Here is a 19,696-nt window from a genome sequence, read left to right as displayed (position 1 = left end):
ACAATGATTTAATAGTTAAACCTTTCACATTGTCTCTAATAATTTTCCAACGTTTTGTCGAATGAGAAAATACAGTATAAATATGTTATAGCAATAAAAAAAAATCTTTAGCTTTAGTATAAGAATATGCAATATCACAAAGTGTCAAGTTAAGGCTATGATAACCACATGGTGTGTATAATGCTCTAGGGTTAACATCTAATAATTTTCTTTGTACACCTTGATGTTTACCTTTCATGTTTGATCAATTATCATATCCTTGTCCTATCACATTATTAATATCTAGATCAAGAGTTTCCAATACATTTTGTAATTCCTTAAACAATCCTTGACCTGTTGTGTTATAGACTTTCAAAAATTCTCTAAAAAACTCTTTAATTTTTATTGGACTTGTAGAAACATCCACACAACATATAATGAGAGTCATTTGTTCTTGATGACTTACATCAAGAGTACAATCAAGAATTACAGAAAAATATTTTGCTTCTTTAATTTTTTTGACTTTTGCACTTTTGACTTCATTATCTAATATGTTAATCAATTCATGACTAAGATAATGATAATAAATTTCATTAGTCTTAATACGTTCAAAATGTTTGTGCATGACAGGATCCCATTCAACAATCATTTCAATAAGAGAAAGAAAGTTTCCAATATTAATCCTCTCATTTTTTCCACGAAATGCTAAATTTTGCTCAGCTAGACATCTAGTAACAGAAATTATCCTAAGTAAGACACCCTTCCAATGCCTTTTTTAATTTCTTATAAGCTCTTGAAGATGTTTATCGATTGTTATATTTTTCTAAATCTAATTTGTAAGTCAATCCATTTACTCATGAAAGACATGTGTGCACCGCTTGATTCATGTTCTTTAAGCCTTTCATAAATATGTTTCCAATGATTAAAACCTTCATTTGTTAAGCGATTCATTCTACAACTTGTACTAAATAACTTACAGCAAAAACAAAAAACTCTATCCAATTATTTTGAATAAACAAGTCAATTCCTATCTTCCTACTCTCCATTATAACAATAACGAATATAACATCATGATCAGAAATGCCTATCAGAAGTATCTTTAGAATCATTCACAATTGACATATATCTTTTAGGACAATTTCTTAGTAATTCATCTCTTAAGTCATTGCTAAAGTTATTTCATGTTCTTGGATCATAAATGTCCAATAGAATAGACTCGTTAGATTGTTTTCAATTGACACATCTCTTTCAGGACAATTATTTTCAACAATCCTATTTAGTTATTCATTCTCTAAACTCTCAGCTTCAAAGTTCAAATTACCTAGATTTGTGTCATTTGAAATAGAAATTGTAGGGTGTTTTCCAAAAAAATTATAAATAACACATTTTTGAGATTTATTATCAATTTAAATTAATTTCTTTTTTTTTTCGTTTTAGATGACCATACAATTGTTTTATAGGCAGCATTTCAAGCAATCAAAGAGACGAAATAATAATATCTGATGTTGATTTTTAACCTTCAATTTAAATTCTAATCAATTTGTTCCAAAAGTCTTTGAAGACCAAATCAAAATTGATCCTAAAAAGTGAAAATCAACATGAAAATTAACATCTTATAAAAGATTTTTATTTTATTTTTGGGTAATAAGTAATAATCACACACACATATATATATATATATATATATATATATATATATATATATATATATATATATAACTTTTTGATTCATTGATTGTTTGACACTTACGGTAGACTTTTATATTTTTTCAAATTTCTTGTTGAATTGACGGTCGACACTTATGATTTTCCAGAGAGATAGAGAGATTATAATTATATTGAGATTTAAGAATTAGAAAGAACACAAATTCATAAGCTAGAGTAAAAGTATGTGACTTTTGAGTCTTAATAAAGAGTTAGAAATATGACTTTTCAATAATTCATATTCTCTATACCATTATTTTATTTTTAGTGTCTCAATTAGACTCATTGGTTGCTAAAATTATGGATATATTAATTGATTTTATTTTAGGGAAATTAATTGATTTTATTTTATTCTATATTTTATTTTATTCTATATTTTATTTTATTCTATATTTTATTTATGAGAAACTACATTCATTTATAAATTTCGAATTTGTAGTGCCCTTATAATTTTGTTAGCCTTTATTTTTCAAAAAAAAAAATCTAACAAATATTTTTATAATAGAATTTTTTTTAATATATATTTAAAGATAAAAAGAATTGGGATTAATTACTATGCACTGCCCGTGTAAAAAGATTTACACCGTCGATTCATCACAATCACCCGTTTGAATTTCTTTATAGTTTTTTAAAATAAAAGTCAAACATATTTTAATATCCAACGACTAGAATTAACTGACAATGTAAAATTTCTTTATACCGTCAATATATTTCAATTAAATCCATTTTTTATTTTGTTTTTGGTGTCCCTAAAATTATGATGCCTCGAACTTCCGTCCCACGAGCCTATGTTCAAGACCACCCCAATATTAGATGATGGGTAAAACTAATTTACACCCACCATGCACTATGTTTAATCTCTATTAATAAATATTAATTAATTAACTAATCACTCATTTTGAATACGAGTGAAATAAAATTAATTATCTCTAACTATTCTATTGATGAATTAAAATTAAAAACTAACTAATCTTTTAATTTACAAATAACAATATTTCCATATTTTGATAGGGGTGGCAAAATGGGTGGATTGGATGGATATGGATTGGATCGTTAATGGATGGATCAAAACAATCCATTATCCATTAATAATCCACTAAAAATTCTTTAAAAATATCCAATCCAATCCATCCATTAAGAATAAAAATCCATCCAATCCATCCATTATCATATTTTTAGTGGATGGATATCCATCCATCCATTTCTTTTTCCTTTAAAATTTTTCTTTTTTGAAAAAAATCACTTATTTTTTTGAATTTTTTTTTTATTTTTTTTAATAAAACAATATCAGCTTTTTTCGAGAAAAATCATTTTTTAAAAAAAAATATATATTTTTGTATTTTCAAAAAAATAATTTAAAAATATTTTTTTTTTGAAAAAAAATATTTTTTTTATATTCGTAAAAAAATAAATTTTTCGAAAATAAAATCAAAATTTGGTATTTTTCAAAATTATTTTTAAATTTTTGGAAAAAAACGATTTTTTGTATTTTCAAAAAAAAATATTTTTTTTCGAAAAAAATAAATTTATTTTTATTTTTCAAAAATAAAAGATTTTTTTTCGAAAAAAAAAATATTTTTTATTTTCAAAAAAAATAAATTTAATATTTGAAAAAAATTATTTTTTTAAAATTAGATAAAAAAATCCATTGGATCATTAAAATGTGTTGGATGGATTGGATAATCCATGCTTATAAATGGATGGATTGGATCAATCCATTAACTTAATTTTTTATGTAGTGGATGGATTGGATGGATTTTTTGATGGATGGATTGGATGGATTTTCTCTAAATGGATCCAATTGCCACCCCTAGTTTTGGAACAGTAATGAAGAATAGTTCCAATCCAATATCTTAAACACACAACACACGTCTCAATATTCCTACATTTATCACATGTCAAGTATATTGAGTAATGGCCACGCGGAACCCATTTTATTTCAATCTTATCTTTTTTTTTGAATTATTTTTATTTCTGTTTTTGGTAGAAACCGAGTATCTATTAATCTCTCGAAAACAATTTACAAGATTGAGTTCAACCTTATTTTTATTCCTTAAATTAAAATTAAATCAGCCAGTAAATATTTTCTTTTAAAAAGGAAACGTGAAAACCGCATCCCACACCCATCCCTAAAGTAGTGTAATGTAAAGTAAGAGCGCTTCTGTTTTTGTCCGCTCACCTCCCTTAGCCCACAGCAAACAAACATAGAAAAAAACAAAAAAAACAAAAAACATCTTCGCACCAAAACCATTCGCACCAACTTGTGTGTGGGTGGAGGTGGTATTTCTCTCACCACCGGCTACACTCTTCCCTCCTTACCCATTAACCAATTCAATTATTATTACATAAATAAATTAATAATTAAAAGACATTTCTTTCTTCTGGAATATACCCACTCCTACTACCACCACTTGTATTGTATCAATCTCAATTTCATTTCACATATTTCACCAACCTAAATTCTTTCCCGGATCTCACAAACCACACCGTAGATCTACACTTTTTTAATCTTGTTACAATCTCGTCGTTTCAATCCACCGGTTGCCGTTTTACTTTTAGATCTATTGATGTTAAATGAAAACCTAATACCTAATCTCTAGCTACGTTTTAACTCAACAATAGAATCGAATCTTCCATATTATAGTTTTTGCGTTTCCTTAGCGTTTTCTTCACTTCACAACCTCAATACGAAAGAGAGAGAAAAAAACAGTTAATCTATTATCTTCAATTTTCAATCTTCAATTCTCATCGCTAATTCGGATTCTCCGATTCACGCACGCGCTTCGCCGATGGATTTGGACGATTTCCGATCCATATTAGATACGGCGGGCGTTGACGTGTGGATGTTTATCGACACCGCAATCACCGTCGCTTCTCTGGACAACGCCGGCGAGTTAAAGCAACGGAGAGACGGAATCGTGGAGCGTCTTTACGCCGCCACCACTGCTCCTCCGCTTTGTCAGAATTGTGAAGGCGGAGGAAGCCTTTTGACTGACGGTAACCAAATCAGGAAACAGAGTAACCCTAGTTTAAGCCCGGAACGAAATCAGCGCCGTGGCGGCTCGTCTCCTCCGACGCCGCAGTCGCAAGGAAACGACGATGATGAAGATGAGGAGATAGATCCTTACGGTGGTTTGTTCGAGGATGAACAGAAGAAGATTCTAGAAATTAAAGAGTTGCTTGAAGATCCTACACTGGTTTTGTTTATTGAATGATTATTTAATTAGCAATTATTAGAAATGAATGAAGAACATGCTTCTGATTATTTTTATTTTATTTTTTATTTTATAATTTTCAGCCTGATGATTCTTTGTTGGAGTTACTGCAAAATCTGGTGGATATTGATATTACATTCCAAGAGTTGAAGGTAATAATTAATTTTATTTTGCTTTGAAATTGTTATTTAATTTTCATTTTCATTTGCTTGTGAATTGTTTTTGCTTTGTTTTGATTTGATTTGATTTGTTGATGGTTTGTTTTTGGTTTCTTCAGGAGACTGACATTGGGAGGAATGTGAATCAGTTAAGGAAACATCCATCTAGCGAGGTTCGCCGATTGGTGAAGCTGCTTGTCAAGTAATGGAAGAGACAATTTTTAATTTTTTTTTGAAGAAGTTAATGCTGTTTTTTCTGAGCATTTGTTGTGTTTGTGAATGTTGCTTTTGTTATAAGCAGGAAGTGGAAAGAAATTGTGGATGAATGGGTGAAGTTGAATCCACAGGGAGGAAAAAACACTGTCATGGGTAATCTTAGTATTTTTTGGAGTATTTGTGAAAGAGTTGAAAATTAGAAATTAAAAGGGTTTTGGAATATTCTTATGAAAATCGCCAATGGGGAGTAATTAATAGTATTAAACATTTGCAGCTGATGGAGACTCTCCTTTGCAGAAAACAACCCCAAATGGGCATCATCATCAGGTCAAAGAAATCTTTTATTCTAATTACTTTTTCTAAAGAAGCTTTGTTTTTGGGTTGCTAATGTTGTGTTTTATTCGTTTTTGCAGATTCCTGATTTTGCATACTCACCAAATCCACAGAGTGAGAATAGCATCTGATTCAAATATTCTTGTTGTTGATGGTAGTACCTTTTGTTTGAATTTGTTTGATATTCTTTTTACTCCTGAAACAGATGGAAGCTCTGGTTCTGACCGTAACCCCTCTGAACTAGAACCAAAACCTAAACAAAAACCAATTCTTCCTCGCAAAGAACCACCTCCAAAACTAAGGCCATCACCCCCAGTTACCGCTCCCGCCACTCAAAATGTATGGTTTTGAAAATTTGTGTTAAAGTTTGTTGTTGGGATGTTAGTGTCAATTGAGGTGATATTGTGATAATGCTGAATGATTGCAGAGACAGAGAGAACAAAGAGAGAGCAATTTTGATGCTGAGAGGCTTGCATCTGCAAGAAAACGGCTTCAAGAGAACTATAAAGAGGCTGAAAATGGTTGAATTTATTGTTTCTATATAGTATTTCATTTTCATGCTAGTTTTTTTTCTCTGTATACTATCTAAAACTGATTTGTGCTTTGTTTATTTCTTTATAGCGAAAAAGCAAAGAACTATTCAGGTGATGGACATACATGAGTTACCTAAGTCAAAATCAAAGAATGGTTTCTTTGCAAAGAACAGAGGTGGTGGCAGTTCTCACGGAAGGCAGCACTGGTGATGGGTAGAAAAAGAAAAAGCTTGTGGGAGATTGGGATAATATATAAGTCCTCAACCGTGTTAATCCCTCTCCTCTGGACTATAAACTTATTTTTTCTTGTGGTTTTTATTTGCTTAAATTAATAATCACTGAAGAAAAAAACAATTCTCCACAACATTTCCATTTTTGGAAAAGGCTTATATAAGCAGATTTTGTTAGTATGTCAAGAATCAGGATTGGGATGGAATGTGGGTGACAAATGTTTTTCGATATGAAAATGGCATCTTACAAAGTAAAGAAATAATCCTATTTTTTACAAAAGAAAACGATGGCGGGCTTGTTGGGCGGGAAAGTTCATGTTGCTGTTGCAATTAATACTGATATTTGGGTTCAGAAATCAATGCTGATAAAGTTTCCACTCGAGTCTCATAGAGTTTTTTTTTTCTTTATGTAGATAACTATGGAAGTTTTGGTTATTTAAAATAATTTAAAAATGATTTCATAATCTATTAGCTATAAAGGTGAAATTTTCTTTCAACCGTTTGAATATAGGTAGTACTACTAGAGTGGTGGTTCAATGAAACAAAATTATTTTGCATTGTGTATTGTCCTGTACTTTAATGTGAACAGAACTTTGTCAAATGGGGTGAAAATGCATTCTCTCTCTGTTATTCGCTCTTACTATTATACATGTCACTTTTTTGGATTGAATATCTAACTTATTTTGACTTGAATAAGTCTGTTAATTTACCAAACTCTTTTTAAAACATGAAAAATGTTGTTTTAAAACTGGATGTCCGATATTATAGATTTATAATTTTGTTTTTTAATTAGCTTTTAATTATATGTCATATTTGTAAAACGAATTATTCTTAATTATTTATTATTTATAAAATTGTATATATATCATAAATTTTAAAATTATTATTAAAATTGTCATATTTGTTGCAGAGAAAAATAAGTAATTCAAATTATTATTAAAAAACAATAATACTAAAAGTTACAAAATTTATTGATTGTTTTAATATACTACTTTTATTCCTTTTTAAATATATCAACTCAATTAATAAATTTTACTAATTTTAATATTACTTTTCATTTTTTATAATATATTTAATAATTTATAATAAATTAAAAATATTTTAAATAAATTTATATATAATACTAGAATTTGATTGATATACACTGACATTATAAAGATTTTTTACACTGTCAGCTAATCACAACCATTGATATATTTGAAAGGTTTGACTTTTGTTTTAAACATTTAAAAAGTAATACAGACGGATGATTGTGATGTATTGACAATGTAAAACTTTTTACATTGACAGTGTATAACAATTAATCTCATAATACTATATTTGTAAATTTAGTAGAGTTTAGTTCATTGAAAAAGAACAAGCCCCTAACATATGGATTTTGTGGGTACACTATTTTGAAGGGAGGTGGAGTGAGAATAGTATTAAAAGGATCAAGCGGGAAATTAATCGGACAATCTTCATAATCCATACAAATTTATCTTTTCAATACTTCTAATTAGAAGTATAGGGATAAAGAAAATCTCTCACAAGAAAGGAAACCTATATGAACCATCCTCTTCGTACACGACCTCTGAGTAATGAAGATTACCCCTAACCGATACAAATTTATCTTTTTAATGCTTCTAATTAGATGTATAGGGATAAAGAAAATCTCTCACAAGGATGACACTTAAAGAAACCTACCCACCTCTACGTACACGTTTCGTCTAAGAAAAAGAGAAGAAAATAACATTCGTAAGCGTAATGTCAATGCCCTAATTGAGAATCTCAAATAATCTAACAAAGACCCAACTGTTCGGATGCATTTCATAGGGGTAACATTGACTATCTTTAGGATATTGTCCTGAAAGATGGTAAAAAGAATGACTGCCATAAAGTAAAAATAACCACAGTATAGAAGTAGAAATAGTCATCATCCACCCCCGATACTCCCGCATGCAAACCTTTTCGCCTTTCACGCACGACTCCGAAATCATGTCGGCCTCGTTTCCAGTGTTAGATAGTTCCAAATATAATCGATAGATTTGCGCCTAGTCATCTTCAAGATATATGGAATCAATATTCACGACCTCTTCATAAAAATATATGGTTGTAGTGTTTGTGTGAGTCTTATATGCCAATAGTTTGATTAGAAATTCATACTTATATCAAATTGCGTATTAATAATAATAAAATATTTATGTATTATGTTTGTTTTTCTAAAGTAATAAAGTTCCTAAAATACCTAGTACGTTTGGGGAAGCATCAAGTGTGAGTTTATTGTGAGACCCTATTAAACATAAGAATTATATTCTTAAAGTATTCATAGTCAAGATTTATTATGAAGTGGAATTACATTAAAGTATTCAAGTTATTACATGGATAATCTAATGATTAGGTCTCATGAGCCATGGACAAAAAGTTACCGAATCTTCACATAGGTATACATAATATTTATACTGGATTGATCCACAATGAGAATCTATTTATATATATTAAATCCAGTGCATCAAACTATCTTGCGACACTTCATCTTCATGTATGTCACATAATTTATTTTTCTATATGACATCTCTAAAAATTCATCTTCAATTTTTAAAAGGTCAAAACATATTATTTCTCTCTATAAAAGCTCATGGATTCGAATCCAAACAAATGCAAAAATACAATTCATATCAACAAAAGAACCACTTGAAAAATACTTTTAAGGTTAAAATATATATTCCATAAAAAATTATTTCAATTGGTAAAATAAAATCTTGTATGTCACTCTCAAGTTACAAACATATATTTTTTTATTCGTAATTAATTCATATTATTGTCTCACTTATTTATAATAAAATATTATAATATAAATTTGTTGTTCGTATTTACAAAATTAAAATTCTTAATATATATAAAACTCAAGAAAAATAAATAAAAATTAATTAATAGCCGCGCATCGCGCGGGTCTCAATCTAGTACTAAATAGAATTATATGCAAGTGTCATAAGTTATTATCAAGGTGATAGTGGTGTATACCACCATCCTTTGACCTAAAATCACTATGGACCATAGATGTAGAGTCGAGTACTTTATTACCGATAAAAAATTGCCCGTAATAGGATTACCATAAAGATGGTTGATGGGTACTCCTCAAATCATGTAGAGGAACATGAGCTACCGAGATAAAATTTGTCCATCCTGTGTAACAGGATAAATGTCTAAGGGTCCATTATTGAGTTGGACAAGGGTGACATAATATATGTTTTGTGTTCAATATAGACATGAAGACAAAAGAGTAACTATACACATAAACATTATCAATCTTGTTAGATCATATAACATTTTGTTGACTTGAGTAGCAGTGATGTGTTGTTATATCACTATTTATTATATTAAATGTGTGATTTTATATAATTTTCAATGCCACGAGAACCTAGATGACCACACACATCAGGACAAATTGATGAGGGACAATAAATAAATAAAACTTATTCGATTATGTGGCCTTGAAATAAATTAACGTTAATTAGATAAATATTGTACACCATAAGATACTATTAGATTTAATTATTAGATTTAATTCATATTTAAGTTTGTTAGATATTAGATTTAAATATTAGATTTGATTCATATTTAAGTTTGTTAGATATTAGATTTAAATATTAGATTTGATTCATATTTAAGTTTGTTAGAGGCTTATAAATAGGGTGTCAATCATTGTAACTTTTAATCCTTTTTGTAGCCATCATTCTCTGAATAAGAATATTTCCATTCATCATATATTCTACCTTTGCACCAACAATTGGTATCTAGAGCTCCGGTTCAGATTCATTGGGAAACACGGGAAACACGAGTGAACGTGAGGTCTTGTGTGTTTGATTTTGATTCTTAGATTCGTGTTGAATCTTGAACAAAATCTGATCAGAATTTTAATTCTGTGGGTTGGGAAACACTGTGTGAGAAATCTGAGTGTACTGTGCAAGGTAGAAAGATGAACGGAAACGGCAACATGAACACCAAACTTCCAGTATTTGACGGTAAAAACTGGAATCGTTGGATGATCCAAATGCGTGTACTATTCGGTGCTCAAGATGTTCTAGATCTTGTCACTGATGGTTATGTTCCGGTAGCAGCAGATGCGACAGATGAACAGAAAAACACGCAGAAGGAAGTAAGGAAGAAGGATCAGAAAGCATTGTTCTTCATTCATCAATGTGTTGATGTAAATGTGTTTGAGAAGATTGCAGATTCAACGACAGCAAAGGCTGCGTGGGACACACTGGTTAGATGTTATGGTGGTGACGCATCAGTGAAGAAGGTGAAGCTTCAGTCCTTGAGAAAGCAATATGAGAATCTCAACATGAAGAATAATGAGAAAGTTTCTGAATACATCTCCAAAGTGATTCTGATCACTAATGAGATGAAAGCGTGTGGAGAAACTCTTTCTGAAGAAACAATCATGGAGAAGGTATTGAGATCCCTTACCTCTCAATTTGATTACATTGTGGTAGCAATAGAACATTCCAAAGATCTGAGCACCATGAGAATTGAAGAGCTGCAGAGCAGTCTAGAAGCGCAAGAGTTGCGTTTGACTGAGAGAACTTCTGAAAGGGAAGTAGAGCAGCAGGCTCTGAAAGCAACTTCTGATAGGAGGTATCAGAAGCAGTCAGAAGCCAGGAGAAGATCTGATGGTGGTCAGAAGTCAGAAAGCTCAACCTCTGATAGACAAAAGAATGTTCAGAAGGGAAAAGAGAAGTATGACAAGAAGAAAATCCAATGTTACTGCTGTAAGAAGTTTGGTCACTTTGCTAGAGACTGTTGGTCAAACAAGGAGAGAAAATCAGAAGAAGCAAATATAGCCAGAAGTTCTGATGACGAATCTGTGCTATTGATGGCCTCTGAATCTGGTGATATGGATCTGATAGACTGGTGGTATATGGACACTGGCTGTTCAAATCATCTTACTGGAAACAAGAAATGGCTGGTTGACTTTGACTCTGAAAAGAGGACAAAGATCAGATGTGCTGATGACAAATATCTTAATGCAGAAGGTATGGGAAATGTCAGAGTGACTCTGAACAATGGGAAAACAACATTGATTCAGAACGTGTGGTATGTACCTAGCATCAGAAGCAATCTGATGAGTGTGGGACAATTAATTGAGAAAGGTTTTTCAGTTACCATGAAGGACAATCTTCTGAAGCTGTATGACTGCAATCAGAAGTTGATTATGGAGTCAGAACAGGGAAGGAATAGAACATTCAAGGTGAATGTCAGAACTGCAGACTCAGAATGTCTTAGTGCAACAAGTGCTGAGAAGGAGAGTGAGCTGTGGCACAGAAGATTTGGTCATTTGAATTTCAGAAGCTTAAAACATCTGAATTCAAAGAAGTTGGTACATGGAATTCCTGCAATTAAGAAGCCTGAAAAGTCATGCAAAGTTTGCATGGAAGGAAAACAACCACGATTGCCATTTGCGTCAGAAACTGCTCCAAGAGCAAAACATGCCTTGGGAGTTGTACATTCTGATGTGTGTGGTCCATTTCCAGTAGCATCGATTGGAGGGAATAAATACTTTGTGTTATTTGTTGATGAATTCACAAGAATGACATGGGTATCCCTTATTAAGTTTAAACACGAGGTGTTTGATGAATTCAAGAAGTTCAGAATGAAGGCTGAGAATCAGAGTGGTCAGAAGTTGAAGATTCTTAGAACTGACGGTGGAGGTGAGTATAACTCCAAAGAGTTCCAGAAGTTCTGTGAGGAGAATGGAATTGAGCATGAGGTTACTGCTCCTTATACCTCTCAACACAATGGTCTTGCTGAAAGAAGAAACCGCACTTTGCTTGATATGGTGAGAAGCATGCTAAAGGAGAAGAAGCTTCCTCAGAAGCTCTGGGGAGAAGCTGTTGCCACTGCAACGTATGTACTCAACCGTTGTCCTACGAAGAAGTTGAAGGAAATAGTTCCAATACAGAAGTGGACTGGAGATAAGCAAAGTGTTAGTCATTTGAAGGTGTTTGGTTCTGTTTGCTATAAACATGTTCCAGAAGCCAGAAGACAGAAGCTGGATGATAGAAGCAAAGTGATGATTCTGATAGGGTACCACAGTACAGGTGCATACAAGCTCTATTGTCCAGAAACCAATAAAATTGAATTCAGCAGAGATGTGATTGTGAAGGAATCAGAAGTTTGGAATTGGGATAAGTCTCAATCTGACTCTGATGTTAGAACCTCTGAAGAAAGGTCAGAGTTCAGAATTTCTGAGGCTGGAGTAAACTCTGACGTTGATTCTGATTCTGATAGTGATTCTGACTCTGGAGAAGACTCAGAAGATGAAGGTGACTCTGATGATCCAGATGACCCAGACTTTGATGGTAATCCAGATTCTGGTGGCAATTCAGACTCTGGAAATATGCCAGACCCTGAAGATGATCAAAGCTCTGGAGGAAGTCAACCATCTGAAGCTAGAAACTCTGAAGCTCAAGACTCTGAACAAGTTCAGAGACCACAAAGAATCAGAAACATCCCCAGAAGATATGCAGAATTTGACATGCTGAAAGACACTGAAGTAGACTCTAAAGGAGAAGTTATTCAGTGTGCCATGTTAGTAGACTCTGAACCCATAAGTACAGAAGAGGCTCTTAAGCAGAAGCTCTGGCTGAAGGCCATGAAAGAAGAACTTGATGCTATAGAGAGAAACAAGACTGGAAGTTCTGAACAAGAGATAGCCAAGTTCAAGAAAGTTCTGATGAATGAATTCGAAATGACTGATCTAGGCAAAATGACATACTTTCTAGGGATGGAGTTCAGATACTCTGAGAAAGGTATTATTTTGCATCAGCTCAAGTATGAATTAGAACTTCTGAAGAGATTTGATCTGAAGAATTGTAAGATTGCTGTTACTGCATGCCAAGCTGTGTGGATTCTGAATCTATTGCAGGATCTGAAGATTAAAGTAAACAAACCTCTGAAGCTGATGATTGACAACAAGTCTGCAATCAATCTTGCCAGAAACCCAGTGTTGCATGGGAGAAGCAAGCACATTGAGACCAAGTATCATTTTCTGAGACATCAAGTTCAGAGGGGAGTGTTAGAAGTTGTACACTGCAGCACTCAGAAGCAGTTGACAGATGTTCTGACGAAAGCTATCAAGACTGATCAATTTCTCAGATTAAGGGATGGAATTGGTGTTACAAGTTTTGATGGAATATGAATTAAGGGATGGTATTAGATTTAATTATTAGATTTAATTCATATTTAAGTTTGTTAGATATTAGATTTAAATATTAGATTTGATTCATATTTAAGTTTGTTAGATATTAGATTTAAATATTAGATTTGATTCATATTTAAGTTTGTTAGAGGCTTATAAATAGGGTGTCAATCATTGTAACTTTTAATCCTTTTTGTAGCCATCATTCTCTGAATAAGAATATTTCCATTCATCATATATTCTACCTTTGCACCAACAGATACGACATACTCAAATGCAATACGGATACATGCAAACCTCACAACACTCACTTTTTAGAAAAAACTCTTTCACTTTGGAATAAATATTCAAAATTTCTCTAGACGCAACAAGCATTCCTTTTGAAATACCGAAGAAATAATAAATCAATTACTAATAGAGTATCAAATACCTACAAATATCAAACACTAAAAAAAGTGAGAAATTGATCATTCATAGCCACAATCGCCACAACATTGAAGGGACCTCTGACCAATGATACCTCTCCTAAATAAATTGTATTACTAATCTATTATGAACTATTTTCTACACTAGACACAATACTTTTAGAGGTATTGATTGTGCCAAGATTTTGACCAAAATAAATTAGACTTGATATTATTCTCCAACATCAGTTGTTTGTAACATGCTTCAACTGAATATTCATTTGAGTTAGCCTAGTAACCTATATCTAACTGAAAAATCACACTCCACCATGACGATACATCTCTACCTCATTCACTTAAGACACAAATACTCTTTCAATATTTGCTAGCCAAAACTCTATACCAAAGACCAAACGTCGCGTCTATGATTTTCCAAATCTATTTACGAATGAGAGATTTGTTGAGAGCCTTCAAATTTTATATTCCCAGACTCATTCTTCTCTAAAAAACCTATCACATTTTACCTAGATAATATTTCTCTCTTCCTCACTTCATCCTCATAAAACTTAATTGAAAAGATATTCAAGTTTAATTATGATACCTGAATGAGACTTGAAAAAAGAGAAGAAATAGATTGGAATAGTTGACCAAACTAATTTTGATATAACCACACAACCATTAATAGACAAATATTTATGTTTCTAAATTGAGAGTCTGGATCTTACAGTGTCAATCAGGGGTTGCAAATACGACTTAGATATTGAATTTACACATATTAAAAGACTAAGATAATTAACAGAATGCACCTTATCATATAATTAAGAATATTATCCGCTTCTTTGATCCAACAATGACATATGTTTATATCCACAAGGCAACTCTTATGGAAGTTTAAATTTAATTGCAACATCAAATAATAAAAAAAATTCTCCTTTATGGTTCTGATATTCCCCCACACCTTACTCCAAATGATTAATGTTTCTTCCGCATATTGAACATGAGAAAAAAAAATCTTCTCTACCATTAAATTTATAGCATACAAAATTCCCCAAATCTACTGCTTTATTCATAAGCAAATTAAAGACTTCAGCAATCATAAGAAATATAAAAGGGGACAAAGGGTCTCCTTTCCTTAAACCTCGACTCACCTCAAACTCCTTTGCGGGGATGTCATTCACCAACACCAAAATAGTTTATCCTTTTAGGAATTTTGAAATACATCTCCTCCATTTTCCATGATATCCCATCTTAGACATAACAAAATTGATCGCGACTTAGTAAGTCTATGGGAATCGTGACTGCAAGTGCACAGTTCTATCGCGTAGTTTTAAACATTATCGAACCCACAAGGACTAATAATCGAACGTATCGTGGTCTAGTGTTGCTATATAAATCTGAGGCGGATGATCATTCTATAAATCTGAGGCTGATGATCATTCTAAGATTGGAGGGATGAAGAGAAAAAACTATAACGTAAATAGAATATTAATAAAGATATGAGATGTAGGGGATATCGGTATGTAACACATCAAACTTCAGGGATTTGGTAGATAGTTGGTGTAATCTTATTGGTCAAAATATTCTTCAGTAGAAATTATTTATAGAAAGGACTTACTCTCACACTCTCGTTTTTATTGACTCTGACCATACTCCTAAACCAGAATGCTTGGCTCTCGCGGTCTTATTTTGAATTTAAAAGTAAGTTTTGAATATAAATAAAGTCTAATTAATCTCAAAGCGCTCTCGCTGTGTTTATGATTAATGCCTAGTTTCAACTATCTGGTTAAAATCTCAAACTCTCGTTCTTGTTGACCGTAACCTTAGTTTGTTTTGTACTCTCGTATGAAAAACAGTTTGATTAAAATAAGAAACTAAAAACCAGAAAAATAAGTTTTATAAAAACTAACACCAATTATTTATGAATCTCGTCGTTTCGACAGTCTTTACATACCGATACCTAAGGGTTTAGTCAGACATGGATTCGGTAACAGACATGGTATTTGGGAAATCAAACATGCAATAAGGCATAGATAAATAAAACAACAATCAAAATAAAACCTGGATTACGAATTGAGAACTGGAACTGAATCTTAATTCTTCGATTAAAATAATGTCGGTAGGCTTTGGCAATGAGTAACCGTTATAATTGAATTCAAATGCGTAAATAATAAATCACAATAGTCCCCGATGTGGAGAACTATTACTTTTACAAAGTAAGAAAACTGCCTAGAAAGCTAAAAGAAAATAACTCTGACTAAAAAATAACCGTAGCTTGAAAACTGGAAAAAGAGATAGCCAGACGAACGAGCCTGTGAGAGAGTCTTTATATATTTTCCACATCCCTAATTTGTAGCGAAGGTGGGTGGATTCATGGCTAGAAACATGGAGAAAAAGAGGGAAGACTAGGTTGTGGCGGTTGCCAGAATCCTAGTCTTTGAATCCGTGGCGAGCACCACCTCCTCATGCTTGGTGGCGGGCGCCACACACCCTAGATGATGGGCGCCACAAATCCATTTGCTTTGGTGGCCCATTATCTCTATTTTTCTCCATTTTCTTCTCTTTTTCTTTCCTTTTTCTTTCTTTTTTGCTATTTTCCATTTTGCTTGATGTAAACCTTTTAATCGATAAATACCTGCAACAAACATAAAATATTGCGTAATAATAAGTGTTAATCAAGTAAAAAGAAATGTATATGGAGCAAAAAATACGACACATTTTCGCGTTATCAAACTCCCCCATACTTAAACCTTTGCTTGTCATCAAGCAAATGCCGCGTATATGAAAAAAAGTTTTGTAAAATATTTGTAGCATATATTATCAAGACTCGTAGAAGACCCAGTTGCATTCAGATACTCATTCTAGTCTATAAAATTTACTTTGGTTCAAAATTGTATTAACAGGTACTCACTGCCACACTAAGGGTATCGTTGGAACACATAGTTGCAATGTTGCAACCATAAGTCTCCCTCCTATACAAACCAATCTGAATCATGTTGTCATGCCTAAGCCTACCTTACTAAACCTTCTTTTTATCCTTTTTCATTCTGGCGCAATCACATTAAGCCCGTTATCCTTTCATATTCATAGCAAGATAGTATGTTAGTGACTATGATCTCATCATTATTTCTTTCTTTCTTTTTCGCACTTTGGCTCAAATAACAGTTGAATATGGTTATACCGTTGGGCTAAATGACCGGGTGAGGATCACCTAACTTAGAGGGAACAACATTTTTCATACATTTCGTAATCTTTTCTTCTTTTAAGCCTGAAATCATACACTTATTTGCATCGACTTCTTGCGTAGTGCGTGCTTAGGATGGTGCTGACTGCTAGATAAACTAATTAAGGGAATATTAAAGGATAGAATTTGTGGCTATGGCATGACAAGTACTTAAATCGATCTTATACTTAGGAGATTTAAGGTGTTAAAACGATACCGATCTTATAAAGTTTTTCCAAATCTCTACAATTCAACGTCAGTTTTATTTATAGTTTAGAATTTTCAAAAGATGTACTGTATCTCTAAGTCTAGATTTTTGCGAAGTTTTTTGTATGGCTTGAGCAAATAGGAGAATTAGTAAATAACGGGAACCACGCATAAAGACTCGACAACACATTGATATTTAACTCGACTGACACTTTAACAAAAATAACAAAAGGAAATAACAATAACAATAATTTAAATCTACCTAGAAAGCGATAAATAAAAGCGGTAAAGCTTCCTCCCCCATACTTAAACCTTGCATTGTCCTCAATGCAACGACATAAGATATGCAAGAAAGGTAGAACCTGGGTATCCTGCTACTGGCGCCTTCTACCATGTGTACGTGCATGTCCACCGTTTCCTGGCTGATGAAGTGGCGTGTAGGTTTGGAGATCTTCCACACGCATTGTCAATGTTACCATTTCATCGATCAAACCAGACATGTTCTGTTCGATTCTGAAAGCATAGTTGTGTTGATCATGCTGCATTTGGCGAAGGATTTGCATCATTTTAGTTTGCTGAGCTTCCATGTTTTGGATTTGTAGGTCGCATTGAGCGTCTAATTCGCTACGCCGCAGCAGTTCAACATAGATCTCATCAAGAGTGGCTGGTGCCATATTTCTTCTTGGTCTTTGACTGGAGGATGTACCTGCAACATTTTCAAATGACATGTGTGTGGTGTGTGGGTCAGTAGCGGGAGCAGTTTGCTCCAGAATGTGATCCTCATCAGTGTCCCCGCCAGCAGCTACAGTCTCAAGAATGTGCGCGGGGACTTGGTTAGGCACCAAATCATTAGTATAACAATAATTATCCGGGTTACACATATCTGTGCGATTTGGATTTGGGAGGATAAAATCTTGTAACACATTATTTTTAATTATTAAATTAAATTTACCGTCACTCCTTCGTTTTGCCAGTTTCATGCTCCTTGCCATGTTAATGGCATGATGCGGGAGCGGGGTTAGCCTGGAGAATTTTTCTTCGAGTCCAAGGACTCTGGCTATGGAGGTTATTAAACCTCCAAAAATAATCGGCCCTCGCTTCGCATTGACAATGGCCCGCATGTGAGATAACATAAAAGGGACGGTATTCACCTTTTATGGCAAAAATGTGGCGAACAAATAAATGAGTTCTTTTTTGTTCACATTGTTAGAATTTGGTCGGCCAAAAATGGTGGACGCCAATATTTGGCGAAAATTTCAAATAGCCAGGTTGTGAATTAAAGTGGCTCTGTTTCCTCAAAACTATGGGTTACTGTACCGGTTATTGCCCTCCAAAATGGTTGGAAGGAGCGTTGCCAACCATCAGTATCTGGGACCTCACTTACTACGCCATCCCAATGGGGAAAATGTAGCAGGTCCGCTAGTTGGGAAAATGTAAGGGCATATTCGACGTTGAATAAACGAAACTGGACAGTCCCACTGGAGCAGTTTGTGTTGGGTGTGGGACTAAAAATTAACGAGCTTAGGAATTCTAGTGTTAATTGAGCATAGACAGGGTCCTTGAGAGATAGAAAATAATTTAAATTTAAAGTGTCTAACATATAGTTATCTAGAATTCCTAAGGCAAATAAATAGGGTTCATCGGCGTACCTTGTTGATTCGATCTTTCTTGCGTTCAGAGACGTGTACGTCTCCTCTTGTAATTCTCCTGGCTCGCTGTTTCTGAACACTATTTTGTATTCCCTCATCTGTGCCATAATGAATTTCACACTTGTTGTGTAATGTAGTTAGAATAGAGCAAGAGAGAAGAGAATTATGCTTATGAGAGGTGTGGTTTGTTGAGGTTATGTTGGTGGTTTATATAAAGGTGATGGTGGTTGGAAATTGATTGATAAATAAATTGCATTTACGGTATTCAATGCCTTGGTCAAAAAGTTTTTGAAAATGGTTGAATGAATTTAAGGCATTGTCAAGCATGCAAGGGACAAAACCATTAAGTGATTTGATGTATCAATAATACACAGCCTGCGCGTGCAAGCTTGTGTAGTGGCTGGCGCCACTTTTGATATTGGTGGCGGGCGCCACTATGGGCTCTGTGGTGGGCGCCACAACCCTCACATGGGCGCCACAATTGTGTCTGGAAGGCGCCGCATGCAGTGTGGTCTTCCCATGTGTGTGCCTTTATAGTTTCTTTGACCATAATTTTTTTTATTGAGTTTTAGTTTACCGGCATGGAATAATAACTTGTTAGAAGAGAACCACAATAATATATAGTATATAGGAATAATAAACATGATATAGTTGAATAAAATTAAATC

The 19,696-nt window shown here is 33.2% G+C and overlaps 1 protein-coding gene across 1 annotated transcript; it reads left to right on the top strand.

Moving 5' to 3' along the window:
* The first annotated feature begins 3,803 nt into the window (after positions 1-3,803).
* Positions 3,804-6,548, top strand: LOC127080028 (probable mediator of RNA polymerase II transcription subunit 26c). Its single transcript, XM_051020364.1, has 9 exons — positions 3,804-4,880; positions 4,982-5,050; positions 5,176-5,258; positions 5,358-5,425; positions 5,547-5,599; positions 5,686-5,719; positions 5,811-5,944; positions 6,033-6,126; positions 6,227-6,548. The coding sequence occupies exons 1-9, from the start codon at positions 4,473-4,475 to the stop codon at positions 6,346-6,348; spliced, it is 1,065 nt and encodes a 354-aa protein (XP_050876321.1). The 5' UTR covers positions 3,804-4,472; the 3' UTR covers positions 6,349-6,548.
* The last annotated feature ends 13,148 nt before the right edge of the window (positions 6,549-19,696 follow it).

This window comes from Lathyrus oleraceus, chromosome 5 (genome assembly GCF_024323335.1).
Source record: "Lathyrus oleraceus cultivar Zhongwan6 chromosome 5, CAAS_Psat_ZW6_1.0, whole genome shotgun sequence".
NCBI classification, from domain to species: domain Eukaryota; kingdom Viridiplantae; phylum Streptophyta; class Magnoliopsida; order Fabales; family Fabaceae; genus Lathyrus; species Lathyrus oleraceus.
The sequence above is the reverse complement of the archived record's forward strand: the minus strand, read 5'-3'. Positions and strand labels throughout refer to the sequence as shown.

Excerpts from the sequence above, each read along its gene's own strand:
- LOC127080028 (XM_051020364.1), top strand. The coding sequence starts at position 4,473 with ATGGATTTGGACGATTTCCGATCCATATTAGATACGGCGGGCGTTGAC. Across the intron at positions 4,881-4,981 it reads TGCTTGAAGATCCTACACTG|CCTGATGATTCTTTGTTGGA; the intron begins GTTTTGTTTATT and ends TATAATTTTCAG. Across the intron at positions 5,051-5,175 it reads TTACATTCCAAGAGTTGAAG|GAGACTGACATTGGGAGGAA; the intron begins GTAATAATTAAT and ends TGGTTTCTTCAG.